Source organism: Somniosus microcephalus, unplaced genomic scaffold (assembly GCF_052327205.1).
Source record: "Somniosus microcephalus isolate GS21.2 unplaced genomic scaffold, FLI_Smic_1.0 unresolved_chr2, whole genome shotgun sequence".
Classification (NCBI taxonomy): Eukaryota; Metazoa; Chordata; class Chondrichthyes; order Squaliformes; family Somniosidae; genus Somniosus; species Somniosus microcephalus.
The window spans coordinates 17,978,228-17,996,724 of record NW_028225180.1 but is presented as its reverse complement, the minus strand read 5'-3'; the positions used below and the strand labels follow the sequence as shown (position 1 = coordinate 17,996,724).

Below are 18,497 nucleotides of genomic sequence, written 5' to 3'. Positions count from 1 at the left end.
TCTGTTCCTGTGTAACAGGTTCAAGGGGCTGAATGGCCTCCTCCTGTTCTTGTGTAACAGGCTCGAGGGGACTGAATGGCCTCCTCCTGTTCCTGTGTAACAGGCTCGAGGGACTGAATGGCCTCCTCCTGTTCCTGTGTAACAGGATCGAGGGGGCTGAATGGGCCTCCTCCTGTTCCTGTATAACAGGCTCGAGGGGGCTGAATGGCCTCCTCCTGTTCCTGTGTAACAGGCTCGAGGGGCTGAATGGCCTCCTCCTGTTCCTGTGTAACAGGCTCGAGGGGCTGAATGGCCTCCTCCTGTTCCTGTGTAACTGGCTCGAGGGGCTGAATGGCCTCCTCCTGTTCCTGTGTAACAGGCTCGAGGGGCTGAATGGCCTCCTCCTGTTCCTGTGTAACAGGCTTGAGGGGCTGAATGGCCTCCTCCTGTTCCTGTGTAACAGGCTCGAGGGGCTGAATGGCCTCCTCCTGTTCCTGTGTAACAGGCTCGAGGGGCTGAATGGGCCTCCTCCTGTTCCTGTGTAACAGGCTCGAGGGGCTGAATGGCCTCCTCCTGTTCCTGTGTAACAGGCTCGAGGGGCTGAATGGCCTCCTCCTGTTCCTGTGTAACAGGCTCGAGGGGCTGAATGGCCTCCTCCTGTTCCTGTGTAACTGGCTCGAGGGGCTGAATGGCCTCCTCCTGTTCCCGTGTAACAGGCTCGAGGGGCTGAATGGCCTCCTCCTGTTCCTGTATCACGTCTTTCACAACCTCAGGATGTCTCAAAGGCCTTAACAGCCAATGAAGTATTTTTTATTTGAAGTGTAGTCGCGATTGTAATGTCGGAAACGCGGCAGGCAATTTCCGCACAGCAAGCTCCCAGAAACAGAAATATGATAAATGGCCACATTATCTGTATTTTAGTGATGTTGGTTGAGGGATAAATATTTGCCCCTGGACACTGGGGATAACTCCCCGCCATCATCTCCCAATAGTGGCCGTGGGACGTTTTACATCCAGCTGAGAGGGCAGATGGGACCTCACTTTAACATCTTATCCGACAGTGCAGCACTCCTTCAGTACTGCCCCCTCTGACAGTGCGGCGCTCCCTCCGTACTGCCCCCTCCGACAGTGCGGCGCTCCCTCAGTACTGCCCCTCTGACAGTGCAGCGCTCCCTCAGTTCTGCCCCTCCGACAGTGCGGCGCTCCCTCAGTACTGCCCCTCCGACAGTGCAGCGCTCCCTCAGTACTGCCCCTCCAACTGTGCGGCGCTCCCTCAGTACTGCCCCTCGGACAGTGCAGCGCTCCCTCAGTACTGCCCCTCCGACAGTGCGGCACTCCCTCAGTACTGCCCCTCTGACAGTGCAGCACTCCCTCAGTACTGCCCCTCCGACAGTGCGGCACTCCCTCAGTACTGCCCCTCCGACAGTGCGGCACTCCCTCAGTACTGTCCCTCCGACAGTGCAGCGCTCCCTCAGTACTGCCCCTCTGACAGTGCGGCGCTCCCTCAGTACTGCCCCTCCGACAGTACAGTGCTCCCTCAGTACTGCCCCTCCGACAGTGCGGCGCTCCCTCAGTACTGCCCCTCCGACAGTGCGGCACTCCCTCAGTACTGCTCCTCCCACAGTGCGGCGCTCCCTCAGTACTGCCCCTCCGACAGTGCGGCACTCCCTCAGTACTGCTCCTCCCACAGTGCGGCGCTTCCTCAGTACTGCCCCTCCGACAGTGCGGCACTCCCTCAGTACTGCCCCTCCGACAGTGCGGCGCTCCCTCAGTACTGCCCCTCCGACAGTGCGGCACTCCCTCAGTACTGCTCCTCCCACAGTGCGGCGCTCCCTCAGTACTGCCCCTCCGACAGTGCAGCACTCCCTCAGTACTGCCCCTCCGACAATGCAGCGCTCCCTCAGTACTGCCCCTCCGACAGTGCGGCGCTCCCTCAGTACTGCCCCTCCGACAGTGCAGCACTCCCTCAGTACTGCCCCTCCGACAGTGCGGCACTCCCTCAGTACTGCCCCCTCCGACAGTGCAGCGCTCCCTCAGTACTGCCCCTCCGACAGTGCGGCACTCCCTCAGTACTGCCCCCTCCGACAGTGCAGCGCTCCCTCAGTACTGCCCCTCCGACAGTGCAGCAATCCCTCAGTACTGCCCCTCCGACAGTGCGGCGCTCCCTCAGTACTGCCCCTCCGACAGTGCGGCACTCCCTCAGTACTGCCCCTCCGACAGTGCGGCACTCCCTCAGTACTGTCCCTCCGACAGTGCGGCGTTCCCTCAATACTGGGTAACTGAGGGAGTGTCGGCCTGGGATTATGGGGCTCAATTCTCTGGCGTGGCAGTTCAAAGCCACGGCCTTCTGACTCTGAGACTGGAGTCCACAATACCCAAATTTGGAATTGTGCCCCGTCCTGATGTAGCAAACCCTTTCCCGCTGACTCCCATTTTACAGAACTTTGTGAGAGGAGGGATTCGTTTTACTCAGCATCAGTCATTTGCCATTTCAGGGGAGATGAGGTCTCGACAGATGTTATCCGGCAGAGGGAAATGAAATGGGTGCAGATGGGTCGCAACTGGGAGAAGTGGATTGCCAAAAAACATAAAAAGGTGAGTCTTTCAGTCTGCACACAGTTCTGGTCTCCGTATACCTTGGTTAGACCACACTTGGAGCACTGTGCACAGTTCTGGTCTCCATATACCTTGGTTAGACCACACTTGGAGCACTGTGCACAATTCTGGTCTCCGTATACCTTGGTTAGACCACACTTGGAGCACTGTGCACAGTTCAGGTCTCCATATACCTTGGTTAGACCACACTTGGAGCACTGTGCACAGTTCTGGTCTCCATATACCCTGGTTAGACCACACTTGGAGCACTGTGCACAGTTCTGGTCTCCATATACCTTGGTTAGACCACACTTGGAGCACTGTGCACAATTCTGGTCTCCATATACCTTGGTTTGACCACACTTGGAGCACTGTGCACAGTTCTGGTCTCCATATACCTTGGTTACACCACACTTGGAGCACTGTGCACAATTCTGGTCTCCATATATCTTAGTTAGACCACACTTGGAGCACTGTGCACAGTTCTGGTCTCCATATACCTTGGTTAGACCACACTTGGAGCACTGTGCACAGTTCTGGTCTCCATATACCTTGGCTAGACCACATTTGGAGCACTGTGCACAGTTCTGGTTTCCACATTACAAAAACGATATAGAGTCACTGGAGAAGGTGCAATAAAGATTGACAAGAATGATAGCAGAACTGAGAGGCTATACACATGAGGAAAGATTGAATGGGCGGGGTCTCTTTTCTTTGAAAAGAGAAGACTGAGGGGGGACCTGATAGAGGTCTTTAAGATAATGAAGGGGTTCGATAGGGTAGACGTAGAGAAGATGTTTCCACTTGTGGGCGAGACCAGAACTAGGGGCCATAAATATAAGATCGTCACTAATAAATCCAATCGGGAATTCAGGAGAAACTCCTTTACCCAGAGAGTGGTGAGAATGTGGAACTCGCTACCACAGGGAGTGGTTGAAGCGAATAGTATAGATACATTTAAGGGGAAGCTAGATAAACACATGAGGGAGAAAGGAATAGAGGGATATGTTGATGGGGTGAGATGAAGAGGGTTGGGAGGATGCTCGTGTGGAGCATTAACACCGGCACTGAATGGTTGGGCCGAATTACCTGTTTCTGTGCTGTGAATTCTATGTAATTTGTGTTTCTGGATAACCAGAGGGTTCTGGGAGACTGAGATGAGCATTCTTGGACAATCAGCAGTTTATTTTCCGTAAGGGGACGATGTGTTGTCAACAAGAACGTTCTGGGACCCAGAGGGGACCATCCATAGAGAACCAAACATTTCTGGAACACTGAGAAGATCTTCCCTGGACAACCAGATGGTTCCGGGGACTATGAGGCCCATCAATTGTCAACAAGAAGGCTCTGGGTTCTAAGTGGACCATCCATGGACAACCAGAAGGTTCTGGGACCTAAGTGGACCATCCATGGACAACCAGAAGGTTCTGGACCATAAGTGGACAATCCATGGACAACCAGAAGGTTCTGGGACCCCTGAGGGGAGGTTCCTAGGACAACCAGGGGGTTCTGAAAATGGAGGGAGCTCCTTCTTGATTGGCTCCTTGTAAGTTAAAGTCATCGACAGCCCTTATAACCTCTGCCCTTCAACCTCTAGGTCACATTACGGTGTCGGAAGGGCATTCCCGCTTCGATGCGCGCTCGAAGTTGGCCAATGCTTTGTGGGGGAACGGTTAAAATGGGGGAGAACAGAAATAAATTTAAGGTATGTGGACACTCCCAGGGCAGGTTCAGTACGGGTTAGATACAGAGTAAAGCTCCCTCTACACTGTCCCATCAAACACTCCCAGGGCAGGTACAGCACGGGGTTAGATACAGAGTAAAGCTCCCTCTACACTGTCCCATCAAACACTCCCAGGGCAGGTACAGCACGAGTTAGATACAGAGTAAAGCTCCCTCTACACTGTCCCATCAAACACTCCCAGGGCAGGTACAGCACGGGTTAGATACAGAGTAAAGTTCCTCTACACTCTCCCATCAAACACTCCCAGGGCAGGTACAGCACGGGGTTAGATACAGAGTAAAGCTCCCTCTACACTGTCCCATCAAACACTCACAGGGCAGGTACAGCACGGGTTAGATACAGAGTAAAGTTCCTCTACACTCTCCCATCAAACACTCCCAGGGCAGGTACAGCACGGGGTTAGATACAGAGTAAAGCTCCCTCGACACTGTCCCATCAAACACTCCCAGGGCAGGTACATCACAGGGTGGATACAGAGTAAAGCTCCCTCTACAGTGTCCCATCAAATACTCCCAGGGCAGGTACAGCATGCGTTAGATACAGTGTAAAGCTCCCTCTACACTGTCCCATCAAACACTCCCAGGGCAGGTAAAGCACGGGTTACATACAGAGTAAAGCTCCGTCTACACTGTCCCATCAAACACTCCCAGGGCAGGTACAGCACGGGTTAGATACAGTGTAAAGCTCCCTCTACACTGTCCCATCAAACACTCCTCCAGCCCCTACAACCCTCCCTATCTCTGTAACCTCCTCCAGCCCCTACAACCCTCCCTATCTCTGTAACCTCCTCCAGCCCCGACAACCCTCCCTATCTCTGTAACCTCCTCCAGCCCTACAACCTTCCCTATCTCTGTAGCCTTCTCCAGCCCCTACAACCCTCCCTATCTCTGTAAACTCCTCCATCGCCTACAAACGTCCCTATTTCTGTAACCTCCTCCAGCCCCTACAACACTCCCTATCTCTGTAACCTCCTCCAGCCCCTACAACCCTCCCTATCTCTGTAACCTCCTCCAGCCCCTACAACCCTCCCTATCTCTGTAACCTCCTCCAGCCCCTACAACCCTCCCTATCTCTGTAATCTCCTCCAGCCCCTACAACACTCCCTATCTCTGTAACCTCCTCCAGCCCCTACAACCCTCCCTATCTCTGTAACCTCCTCCAGCCCCTACAACCCTCCCTATCTCTGTAACCTCCTCCAGCCCCTACAACCCTCCTTATCTCTGTAACCTCCACCAGCCAAACAGCCCTCTAAGATCTCTGCGCTCCTCCAATTCTGCCCTCTTGCGCATCCCTCGATTTCCATCGCTCCACCATCGGCGGCCGTGCCTTGTGCTGCCTGGGCCCTGAGCTCTGGAATTCCCTCCCTAAACCTCTCCGCCTCACTCTCCTCCTTTCAGACGCTCCTTAAACCTACTTCTTTGACCAAGCTTTTGGTCACCTATCCTAATATCTCCTTATGTGGCTCGGTGTCAAATTTGTTGTCTTATAATACTCCTGTGAAGCGCCTCGGGACGTGTTACTATGTTAAAGGCGCTATATAGATACAAGTTGTTGTTGTTGGTGGTGTTGTTCCTGAGCCTTGGTTCGCCTTGTGTTTGTCTTGCAGGAGCTGGACCAGGCGCCTGGAGACAGGCAATGGTTAGATTCCATTGAGAAGGATCTCCACAGGCAGTTCCCGTTCCACGAGATGTTTGTATCACGCGAAGGACACGGGTAAGAATGATTGGCCGGGGAGAGCGTTATGCAGCAAGCGAGTAATTGAGAGATCTGACGGACCCATCCGTGGACAACGAGTGGGTTCTGAGCCTTCACAAGGAGCAGGATAGCACCGCCCTACGTCCCTGTGTAGCAGGCTCGAGGGGCAGAATGGGCCTCCTCCTGTTACTGTGTAACAGGTTCGAGGGGCTGAATGGCCTCCTCCTGTTCCTGTGTAACAGGCTCGAGGGGCTGAATAGCCTCCTCCTGTTCCTGTGTAACATACTCGAGGGGCTTAATGGCCTCCTCCTGTTCCTGTGTAACAGGCTCGAGGGGCTGAATGGCCTCCTCCTGTTCCTGTGTAACAGGCTCGAGGGGCTGAATGGCCTGCTCCTGTCCCTGTGTAACATGCTCGAGGGGCTTAATGGCCTCCTCCTGTTCCTGTGTAACAGGCTCGAGGGGCTGAATGGCCTCCTCCTGTTCCTGTGTAACAGTCTCGAGGGGCTGAATGTCCTCCTCCTGTTCCTGTGTGACAGGCTCGAGTGGCTGAATGGCCTCCTCCTGTTCCTGTGTAACAGATTCGAGAGGCTGACTGGCCTCCTCCGGTTCCCGTGTAACAGGCTTGAGAGGCTGAATGGCCTCCTCCTGTTCCCATGTAACAGGCTCGAGGGGCTGAATGGCCTGCTCCTGTCCCTGTGTAACATACTCGAGGGCCTTAATGGCCTCCTCCTGTTCCTGTGTAACAGGCTCGAGGGGCTGAATGGCCTCCTCCTGTTCCTGTGTAACAGGCTCGAGGGGCTGAATGGCCTGCTCCTGTTCCTGTGTAACAGTCTCGAGGGGCTGAATGTCCTCCTCCTGTTCCTGTGTGACAGATTCGAGAGGCTGACTGGCCTCCTCCGGTTCCCGTGTAACAGGCTTGAGAGGCTGAATGGCCTCCTCCTGTTCCCATGTAACAGGCTCGAGGGGCTGAATGGCCTCCTCCTGTTCCTGTGTAACAGGCTCGAGGGGCTGAATGGCCTGCTCCTGTTCCTGTGTAACAGTCTCGAGGGGCTGAATGTCCTCCTCCTGTTCCTGTGTAACAGACTCGATGGGCTGACTGGCCTCCTCCTGTTCCTGTGTAACAGGCTCGAGGGGCTGAATGGCCTCCTCCTGTTCCTGTGTAAAAGACTCGAGGATTTGAATGGCCTCCTCCTATTCCTGTGTAACAGGCTCGTGGGGCTGAATGGCCTCCTCCTGTTCCTGTGTAACAGACTCGAGGGGCTGAATGGCCTCCTCCTGTTCCTGTGTAACAGACTCGAGGGGCTGAATGGCCTCCTCCTGTTCCTGTGTAACAAGCTCGTGGGGCTGAATGGCCTCCTCCTGTTCCTGTGTAACAGACACAAGGGGCTGAATGGCCTCCTCCTGTTCCTGTGTAACAGGCTCGAGGGGCTGAATGACCTCCTCCTGTTCCTATGTAACAGTCTCATGGGGGCTGAATGGCCTCCTCCTGTTCCTGTGTATCAGACTCGAGGGGCTGAATGGCCTCCTCCTGTTCCTGTGTATCAGGCTCGAGGGGCTGAATGTCCTCCTCCTGTTCCTGTGTAACAGGCTGGAGAGGCTGAATGGCCTCCTCCTGTTCCCGTGTAACAGGCACGAGGGACTGAATGGCCTCCTCCTGTTCCTGTGTAACAGGCTCGAGGGACTGAATGGCCTGCTCCTGTTCCTGTGTAACAGGCTCGAGGGACTGAATGGCCTCCTCCTGTTCCCGTGTAACAGGCTCGAGGGACTGAATGGCCTCCTCCTGTTCCCGTGTAACAGGCTCGAGGGGCTGAATGGCCTCCTCCTGTTCCCGTGTAACAGGCTCGAGGGGCTGAATGGCCTCCTCCTGTTCCTGTGTAAGAGGCTAGAGGGGCTGAATGGCCTCCTCCTGTTCCTGTGTACTTGGCTCAAGGGGGCTTAATGGCCTCCTCCTGTTCCTGTGTAAGAGGCTAGAGGGGCTGAATGGCCTCCTCCTCTTCCTGTGTAACAGACTCGAGAGGCTGAATGGCCTCCCCTGTTCCTGTGTAACAGGCTGGAGATGCTGAATGGCCTCCTCCTTTTCCCGTGTAACAGGCTCGAGGGGCTGAATGGCCTCCTCCTGTTCCTGTGTAACAGGCTCGAGGGGCTGAATGGCCTCCTCCTGTTCCTGTGTAACAGGCTCGAGGGGCTGAATGGCCTCCTCCTGTTCCTGTGTAACAGGCTCGAGGGGCTGAATGGCCTCCTCCTGTTCCCGTGTAACAGGCTCGAGGGGCTGAATGGCCTCCTCCTGTTCCTGTGTAACAGGATCAAGGGGCTGAATGGGCCTCCTCCTGTTCCTATGGTAACGGGCTCCAGGGGGGGCTGAAGGAGCTTAGCTCCTGTTCCTAGGTGCCCTAGGTTACGTTTCTCTCTTCACCCGGCAGTCAGCGGGATCTGTATCGTATCCTGAAAGCCTACACGGTGTACAAGCCTGAGGAGGGATATTGCCAAGCACAGGGACCTGTCGCTGCCGTCCTCCTGATGCAGATGCCCGCGGAGGTAAGGAGACGGGGTTTGCCAGCTCGAACTGCAGGGGTTTCCGTCTTGCGGATTACTCGACTCTCATTTATACAGCTCCTTTAAATGTAGTCAATCATCGCAAGGCGCTTCACGGGAGCAATTATCAAGCAAAAACTTCTCACCGATCCACATACGGAGATATTAGGATAAGTGGCCAAAAGCTTGGTCAAAGAGTGAGGTTTTAAGGAGCATCTTAAAGGCGGAGAGAGAGAGAGAGAGGCGGAGAGGTTTAGGGAGGGAATCCCTGAGCTCGGGGCCCAGGCAGCTGAAGGCACGGCCGCCAATGGTGGAGCGATGGAAATCAGAGGATGCGCAAGAGGCCAGAAGTGGCAGAATATGGTGGGTTGGTGGGATTGAGGGATATGGGGAGAAGGTGGGATTGAGGGATACGGGGAGAAGGTGGGATTGAGGGATACGGGGAGAAGGTGGGGTTGAGGGATATGGGGAGAAGGTGGGATTGAGGGATATGGGGAGAAGGTGGGATTGAGGGATAGGGGGAGAAGGTGGGGTTGAGGGATATGGGGAGAAGGTGGGATTGAGGGATATGGGGAGAAGGTGGGGTTGAGGGATATGGGGAGAAGGTGGGATTGAGGGATACGGGGAGAAGGTGGGGTTGAGGGATATGGGGAGAAGGTGGGGTTGAGGGATATGGGGAGAAGGTGGGGTTGAGGAAATGTGGAGAAGGTGGGTTTGGGGGATACGGGGAGAAGGTGGGGTTGAGGGATATGGGGAGAAGGTGGGGTTGAGGGATATGGGGAGAAGGTGGGATTGGGGGATACGGGGAGAAGGTGGGGTTGAGGGATATGGGGAGAAGGTGGGATTGGCGGATATGGGGAGAAGGTGGGATTGAGGGATATGGGGAGAAGGTGGGATTGAGGGATATGGGGAGAAGGTGGGATTGAGGGATATGGGGAGAAGGTGGGATTGAGGGATAGGGGGAGAAGGTGGGGTTGAGGGATATGGGGAGAAGGTGGGATTGAGGGATATGGGGAGAAGGTGGGGTTGAGGGATATGGGGAGAAGGTGGGATTGAGGGATACGGGGAGAAGGTGGGGTTGAGGGATATGGGGAGAAGGTGGGATTGAGGGATATGGGGAGGAGGTGGGATTGGGGGATATGGGGAGGAGGTGGGATTGAGGGATATGGGGAGAAGGTGGGGTTGAGGGATGGGGAGAAGGTGGGTTGAGGGATATGTGGAGAAGGTGGGGTTGAGGGATATGGGGAGAAGGTGGGATTGAGGGATACGGGGAGAAGGTGGGTAGGTTGGGTTGAGGGATATGGGGAGAAGGTGGGTTGGGGGATATGGGGAGAAGGTGGGATTGAGGGATACGGGGAGAAGGTGGGGTTGAGGGATACGGGGAGAAGGTGGGTAGGTTGGGTTGAGGGATATGGGGAGAAGATGGGATTGGGGGATATGGGGAGGAGGTGGGTTTGAGGGATATGGGGAGAAGGTGGGGTTGAGGGATATGGGGAGAAGGTGGGATTGAGGGATATGAGGAGAAGGTGGGTAGGTTGGGTTGAGGGCTATGGGAGAAGGGGCTCTGATCTGACCCGGTGCCTTGCTCCAGCTCGATGACCCGCCCCTCTTCTCTCTGCCACTTGCAGGAAGCCTTCTGGTGCCTGGTGCAAATCTGTGAACACTACGTCCCGGGTTACTACAGCCAAGGCCTGGTGAGTACCAGGGACTGCTCCCACCCAGCTGCGCTCGCTGTTCCCACTCTCTCGGGCTTGCTCATGTTCTCCCCTGCGCTGTGATTGCTGTCGCCTCTTTCTCGGGCTGCTCTCCCCTGATTGCTTTGCCTTTTGTTTCTGGGCAGGAGGCGGTCCAGCTCGACGGGCAGGTCCTGTTCGCCCTGCTGAGGAAGGTCAGTCCTGTGGCCTACAAACATCTCAAGAAGCACGAGGTCGGCCCTTTGCTCTACATGACCGAGTGGTTCATGTGTCTCTTCTCCCGCACCCTGCCCTGGGCCACAGTGCTGAGAGTGTGGGACATGTTCTTCAGTGAAGGTAAGAGAGGGTGGGGGGAGAGAGAGGAGGGGAGGGAGAGAAAGAGGAGGGGGAGAGAGAAAGAGGGAGAGGAGGTGGTGATTGATGTGCCTCAATAAATCCGAGACTCAATGTTAGCGGAACAAAACAAGGCTTTTATTAACTTAGAAAGTAACACACAGTGGAGAGGTGTCTCCCATCCAGAAGTCTGCTGTACTGGATGTGAGACACGCTGGGCCTGCTTACATAGGGGCCAGGTATGGGCGGAGCCCTACACACAATACAATACAGGTGAGGAAACGGAACTGAGGTAAGGGAAATGAAACTGAAACTAAACCACAGTCACAGGCACAATCACACACAGAGAATACAGATGAGTGATGAATGGCATATTTCATCACAGTGATAGAGGCAGGGTGGTGAGAGAGAGGAGGTGTAGGGGGGCATCCTTTACCTGGTTTACGGTAATTTACCTGGTCAGGCAGCCTTTTTCTACTGTGACCAATTCCAATCAGCGGTTTCAAATCGCTAAACCCCTCCTTCCAGTTCTGACTGGAGGAACTTATAATTAATGATATCTTAAAACGGACAAATGGTCTGGATGCAAGAAAGTCAAATTTTATTAAAACTAAGAAACTACACCACACGATCAAAGTACTCACGGTAAAATTGCTTAAATAGGGGAGGAAAAACAGACACAACGAGGGAAACTGACTAAAATACAATTCTAACGAAATCCCCACTTTACTCCCACCCCTAAGCCTATCCGAAGTTGCCTTGTGGAAGGCCAGAAAAATATATGCTCACCACTGCAATGCCAGCTCCGTGCCCCACGAGATCTTCACTGCCCTGAACTAAAGAAACACCCCAGTGTTTTAAAAGTAAACTGCTGGTGTTTTACTTCTTCAGACAGACTCCATGCTGTCGAGGGCACACGGAGGCAAGCCAGAGAGAGAGAGATGCCCCTGAGAAGCTATCTCTTATACCCCAATTTTGGGGCTGAAATGTTCCCGCCCAGATCTGGAGGTTCCTGGGCTAAAAGAAAAGGGATCCAACTGTCCCCATTGTCCAATAATGGGTGATTCATCCAAACCCATTGTTTAAACTGTTTTCTTTTCAGTTTAAATGTGCCTTACTTAAATGTGAATGGGCTTTCCAATAAAGCTGCAGTGATTTGAATGTGTCCATTTCCTTGCTTGCTTGAGTAAACAGCCTTGAAGGCATTGTAAACAGAAAGTCATTATCCTGTGGTCAACCCGAAACCGCAGTCAAGTGGTTTAATCCCTTGTGCAAACATCCTTGTAGCAGTTTCTGTAAACAAATCGATTATCTCTGCAGGGAGGGAACTTCCAAACTGCCTTTGATTGGCAGTTTAGTCAGCCATCTTTGATCCTCCCCTTTTCACAGACATACACGAGCTGCTTCCAAGTCCTTTGTCCTTGGCCATGCTTTCTGGTGGCCATTTTTAGCCCTGGGTAATTTAAACCGTTCAAAACTCAAGAGTACATCCTTTAATAAAATGTACAATCTTAAAGTGTGCGATTTTCACAAAGTTCTTTGATTCCAGTGTCCAAGCGCTGCCCTTTTACAAGCTTTTAACGCAGCCTTTTTTTTTCCGGTTCCGGGTATGTTTTAAAACATTGTCCAACCCAGAGACAATTTAAATCACACAAGTCTTCGTCCACGATGTGGATTAATATTTCCCGATCTTCGGGGGGCTGAGGGGATTTTGCGAACCCCTACATTGGGGAGAGAGAGGACTGGGGGAAGAGGGAGCGAGGAGGGGAGGGAGAGAAAGGAGTGGGGGAAGAGGGAGGGGGAGAGAGAAAGAGGGGGAGAGAGAGAGGAGGGGGAGAGAGAAAGAGGGAGAGGAGGTGGTGAGAGAGTGAGGGTGGTGAGAGAGAGAGGAGGGGAGAGAGAGAGTGGACTGGGGGAAGAGGGAGAGAGGAGGGGAGGGAGAGAGAGGAGTGGGGGGGCAAGAAAGAGAGGAGGGAGAGAGAGAGAGAAAGGGGTGAGAGAGAGAGGAGGGGGAGGGAGAGAGAGTTAGGGGGAGGGAGAGAAGAGGAGGGAGGGAGAGAGAGAAGGAGAGGGAATGAAAGAAAGAGAGACAATGAAAGAGAGAGAGACCGGGAGAGAGAGAGATGGAGAGCGACAGAGAGAGGGAGCGAGACAGAGAGAATGAGACAGAGAGACAGAGCGAGAGAGAGGGGGAGAGTGAGACAGAGAGAGAGAGTGAAACAGAGAGAGGGAGTGAGAGAGTGAGACAGAGAGAGAGACGGAGAGAGAGACTGTCTGTGGCCCGCGGTGCGGATATTAACGGTGAGCTCCCATGTTCTCCAGGGGTGAAGATAATGTTCCGAGTGGCCCTCGTCCTCCTCAAGATCACCCTGGGATCCTCAGACAAGCTGAAGGACTGTCAGGGGCTGGTGGAGACCCTGGAAAAGCTGCGGAACATTCCACCCAGGTTCATGCGGGAGAACTTCCTCATTCACGAGGTAGGCGGGAACGCCGGGATGCAGAAAGCTCCGGGGAAGGGGCGGTTGGGGGCGGATAAGATATTGAGAAAAAATCCCTTTAGCACCTTCAAAATCAGCTCCCACACCTGGTACATCCTGTCGGGTACACTCGTCTCGCTCTCTTAGCCCAGTGCGCGCGCACTCCCTGTATTCTCACACTCGTCTCTCTTTCTCTCAGTCTGTGCACTCACTGTCCCGTTCGCTCTCTGTGTTCTCGCACACGTCTCGCTCTCTTAGCCCAGTGCGCGCGCACTCCCTGTATTCTCACACTCGTCTCTCTCTCTCTCTCAGTCTGTGCACTCACTGTCCCGTCCGCTCTCCGTGTTCTCGCACACGTCTCGCCCTCTTAGCCCAGTGCGCGCGCACTCCCTGTATTCTCACACTCGTCTCTCTCTCTCTCAGCCTGTGCACTCACTGTCCCATTCGCTCTCTGTGTTCTCGCACACGTCTCGCTCTCTTAGCCCAGTGCGCGCGCACTCCCTGTATTCTCACACTCGCACCCCCTCCCTCTGAAAAGCAGAACAGGTTTTCAAAGGTGAGAGTCCAGCAAATGTTGGTATGCAGAGGGATTTGAGGGTCCTTGTACACGATACAACGTGGACCAGTTTCCATACCTCGGGAGCCTACTGTCAACAAGGGCAGGCCTCGATGGCGAAGTCCAACACCGCCTTCAGTGTGCCAGTGCAGCCTTCGGTCGCCTGAGGAAGAGAGTGTTTGAAGACCAGGACCTCAAACCCGGCACGAAGCTCATGGTCTACAGGGCAGCAGTGATACCCGCCCTGCTGTATGCCTCAGAGGCATGGACCATGTACAGCAGGCACCACAAAGCACTGGAGAGGTACCACCAACGCTGCCTCCGCAAGATCCTGCAAATCCATTGGCAGGATAGGTGCACCAACGTCAGTGTTCTCGCTCAGGCCAACATCCCCAGCATTGAAGCTCTGACCACACTCGACCAGCTCCGATGGATGGGTCACATTGTCCGCATGCCCGATACGAGACTCCCAAAACAAGCGCTCTACTCGGAGCTCCGGCACGGCAAGAGAGCCCCAGGTGGGCAGAGGAAACGCTTCAAGGACACCCTCAAAGCCTCCTTGAAAAAGTGTAACATCCCCACCGACACCTGGGAATCCCTGGCTCAAGACCGCACAAAGTGGAGGAGAAGCATCCGGGAAGGCGCCGAACACCTCGTGTCTCTTTGCCGGGAGCAAGCGGAAGCCATGCGCAGGCAGCGCAAGGAGCGCACGTCAACCCAAGCACCCCACCCGCCCCTTCAACCACCGTCTGCTCCACCTGTGACAGAGACTGTAGGTCCCGCATCGGACTCATCAGTCACCTGAGAACTCATTTTTAGTGTGGAAGCAAGTTATCCTCGGTTCCGAGGGACTGCCTAAGAGAGAAGAAGAGATCCCTCCTTAAATAAGGAGACCAAAACTGTACGCAGTACTCCAGGTGAGGTCTCACCAATACCCTGTGCAGTTGTAACAGGACTTCCCTGCTTTTATACTCCATCCCCTTTGCAATAAAGCCAATACTCCATTTGCCTTCCTAATTAATTGCTGTACCTGCATGCTATCTTTTTGTGTTTCATGCACAAGGACCACCAGGAGCTTCACAGGATCAACAGTCAAAGAAAATTTGACACCGAGCCACATAAAGAGATATTAGGAGAGATGTCCAAAAGTTTGTCAGGTTTTAAGGAGCATCTTAAACGAGGAAAGGGAGGTGGAGAGGTTTAGGGAGGGAATTCCAGAGCTTGGGGCCCAGGCAGCTGAAGGCCCGGCCGTCAAAGGTGCAGAAATCTCAGAGGGCTGGCGAGCTGGAGGAGGTTACAGAGATAGGGACGGTTGTAGGGGCTGGAGGAGGTTACAGAGATAGGGAGGGTTGTAGGGGCTGGAGGAGGTTACAGAGATAGGGAGGGTTGTAGGGGCTGGAGAAGGTTACAGAGATAGGGAGGGTTGTAGGGGCTGGAGGAGGTTACAGAGATAGGGAGGGTTGTAGGGGCTGGAGAAGGTTACAGAGATAGGGAGGGTTGTAGGGGCTGGAGGAGGTTACAGAGATAGGGAGGATTGTAGGGGCTGGAGGAGGTTACAGAGATAGGGAGGGTTGTAGAGGCTGGAGGAGGTTACAGAGATAGGGAGGGTTGTAGGGGCTGGAGGAGGTTACAGAGATAGGGAGGGTTGTAGGGGCTGGAGATGGTTACAGAGATAGGGAGGGTTGTAGGGGCTGGAGGAGGTTACAGAGATAGGGAGGGTTGTAGGGGCTGGAGGAGGTTAGAGATAGGGCGTATAGTAGGGGCTGGAGGAGGCTACAGAGATAGGGAGGGTTGTAGGGGCTGGAGGAGGTTACAGAGATAGGGAGGGTTGTAGGGGCTGGAGGAGGTTAGCGATAGGGCGTATAGTAGGGGCTGGAGGAGGCTACAGAGATAGGGAGGGTTGTAGGGGCTGGAGGAGGCTACAGAGATAGGGAGGGTTGTAGGAGCTGGAGGAGGTTACAGAGATAGGGAGGGTTGTAGGGCTGGAGGAGGTTACAGAGATAGGGAGGGTTGTAGGGGCTGGAGGAGGTTACAGAGATAGGGAGGGTTGTAGGGGCTGGAGGAGGTTACAGAGATAGGGAGGGTTGTCGGGGCTGGAGGAGGTTCCAGAGATAGGGAGGGTTGTAGGGGCTGGAGGCTGAGGCCAAGATCAGATCAGCCATGATCTTATTGAATGGCGGAGCAGGCTCGAGGGGCCAAATGGCCGGCTCCTGCTCCTATTTCTTATGTTCCTTTGTTCTGTTGTGTGGCACTACCACCGTGCTAAATGGGATAGATTCAGAACAGATCTAGCAGCTCAAAACTGGGCATCCAAGAAGCACTGTGGGTCATCATCAGCAGCAGAATTGTATTCCACCACGATCTGTAACCTCATGGCCCGGCATATCCCTCATTCTACCATTACCACCAAGCCAGGGGACCAACCCTGAGTGTGGAAGAGCATGCCCGGAGCAGCGCCAGGCGTACCTAAAAATGAGGTCCCAGCCTGGGGAAGCTGCAACACAGGGCTACATGCTAAAAAGCAGAAGCAGTATGCTATAGACAGGGCTAAGCGATCCCACAATCAACGATCTGATCAAGGCTCTGCAGCCCTGCCACATCCAGTCGTGAATGGTGGTGGACCATTAAACAACTAACGGGAGGAGGAGGCTCCATGAATATCCCCATCCTCAATGATGGTGGAGCCCAGCACGCGAGTGCAAAAGACAAGGCTGAAGCGTTTGCAACCATCTTCAGCCAGAAGTGCCGAGTGGATGATCCATATCGGCCTCCTCCTGAGGTCACCACTATCACAGGAGCCAGTCTTCAGCCAATTCGACTCACACCACGTGATATCAAGAAACGGCTGAACTCACTGGATACAGCAAAGGCTGTGGGCCCCGACAACATCCCGGCTATCGTGCTGAAGACTTGTGCCCCAGAACTAGCCGTGCCTCTAGCCAAGCTGTTCCAGTACAGCAACAACAATGACTGCCTATAACAAGCAAGAGTCTAACCACCGCCCCTTGACATTCAACGGCATTACCATCGCCGAATCCCCCACCATCAACATCTGGGGGTCACCATTGACCAGAAACTTAACTGGACCAGCCACATAAATACTGTGGCAACAAGAGCAGGTCAGAGGCTGGGTATTCCGCGGCGAGTGTCTCACCTCCTGACTCCCCAAAGCCTTTCCACCATCTACAAGGCACAAGTAAGGAGTGTGATGAAACACTCTCCACCTGCCTGGATGAGTGCAGCTCCAACAACACTCAAGAAGCTCTACACCACCCAGGACAAAGCAGCCCGCTTGATTGGCACCCCATCGACCACCTTAAACATTCACTCCCTCCACCACCGGCGTACCGTGGCTGCAGTGTGGACCATCTACAAGATGCACTGCAGCAACTCGCCAAGGCTTCTTCGGCAGCACCTCCCAAACCCGCGACCTCTTCCACCTAGAAGGACAAGGGCAGCAGGCGCACGGGAACACCAAAAACCTCCAAGTTCCCCTCCAAGTCACACACCATCCTGACTTGGAAATATATCGGCTGATCCTTCATCGTCGCTGGGTCAAAATCCAGGAACTCCCTCCCTAACAGCACTGTGGGAGCACCTTCACCACACGGACTGCAGCGGTTCAAGAAGGCGGCTTACCACCACCTTCTCAAGGGCGACTAGGGATGGGCAATAAATGCTGGTCTTGCCAGCGATGCCCAGATCCCATGAATTAATTTTTTTTAAAGGTAGAAGATCAGCCATGGCAGAGCAGGCTCGAGGAATCGTGTGGCCTGCTCCATCTCCTCTCTCTGATGTTCTTGTGTCTGCTGACCTACATTGGCTCCCAGTCTCTCAGCGCCTCGATTTTAAAATTATCATCATTGTTTTCAAATCTCTCCATGGCCTCATCGCTCCCTATCTCTGTAACCTCCTCCAGCCCCAACAACCATCCCTATCTCTGTAACCTCCTCCAGCCCCTACAACCCTCCCTATCTCTGTAACCTCCTCCAGCCCCTACAAACCTCCCTATCTCTGTAACCACCTCCAGCCCCTACAACCCTCCCTATCTCTGTAACCTCCTCCAGCCCCTACAACCCTCCCTATCTCTGTAACCTCCTCCAGCCCCTACAACCCTCCCTATCTCTGTAACCTCCTCCAGCCCGACAACCCTCACTATCTCTGTAACCTCCTCCAGCTCCTACAACACTCCCTATCTCTGTAACCTCCTCCAGACCCTACAACCCTCCTTATCTCTGTAACCTCCTCCAGCCCTACAACCCTCCCTATCTCTGTAACATCCTCCAGCCCCTATAACCCTCCCTATATCTGTAACCTCCTCCAGCACCCACAACCCTCCCTATCTCTGTAACCACCTCCAGCCCCGACAACCCTCCCTATCTCTGTAACCTCCTCCAGCACCCACAACCCTCCCTACCTCTGTAACCACCTCCAGCCCCTACAACCCTCCCTATCTCTGTAACCTCCTCCAGCCCCTACAAGACTCCCTACATCTGTAACCTCATCCAGCCCTACAACCCTCCCTATCTCTGTAACCTCCTCCAACCCCTACAACCCTCCCTATCTCTGTAACCTCCTCCAGTCACTACAACCCTCCCTATCTCTGTAACCTCCTCCAGCCCTACAACCCTCCGTATCTCTGTAACCTCCTCCAGCCCCAACAACCCTCCTTATCTCTGTAACCTCCTCCAGCCCTACAACCCTCCCTATCTCTGTAACCACCTCCAGCCCCTACAACCCGCCCTATCTCTGTAACCTCCTCCAGCCCTACAACCCTCCCTATCTCTGTAACCTCCTCCAGCTCCTACAACCCTCCCTATCTCTGTAACCTCCTCCAGCCCCTTCAACCCTCCTTATATCTGTAACCTCCTCCAGCCCTACAACCCTCCCTA

The 18,497-nt window shown here is 54.2% G+C and overlaps 1 protein-coding gene across 2 annotated transcripts in view; it reads left to right on the top strand.

Moving 5' to 3' along the window:
* Positions 1-18,497, top strand: part of LOC147092214 (TBC1 domain family member 10B-like) — a 69,109-nt gene that overhangs the window by 25,941 nt on the left and 24,671 nt on the right. For both annotated transcript variants that reach the window (XM_085975880.1, XM_085975878.1), the window contains exons 3-9: positions 2,475-2,574; positions 4,172-4,279; positions 5,925-6,031; positions 8,434-8,548; positions 10,174-10,239; positions 10,386-10,575; positions 12,895-13,049. In XM_085975880.1, coding sequence (XP_085832006.1) covers positions 2,475-2,574; positions 4,172-4,279; positions 5,925-6,031; positions 8,434-8,548; positions 10,174-10,239; positions 10,386-10,575; positions 12,895-13,049 — 841 coding nt within the window. The remainder of the gene's footprint in view (positions 1-2,474; positions 2,575-4,171; positions 4,280-5,924; positions 6,032-8,433; positions 8,549-10,173; positions 10,240-10,385; positions 10,576-12,894; positions 13,050-18,497) is intronic.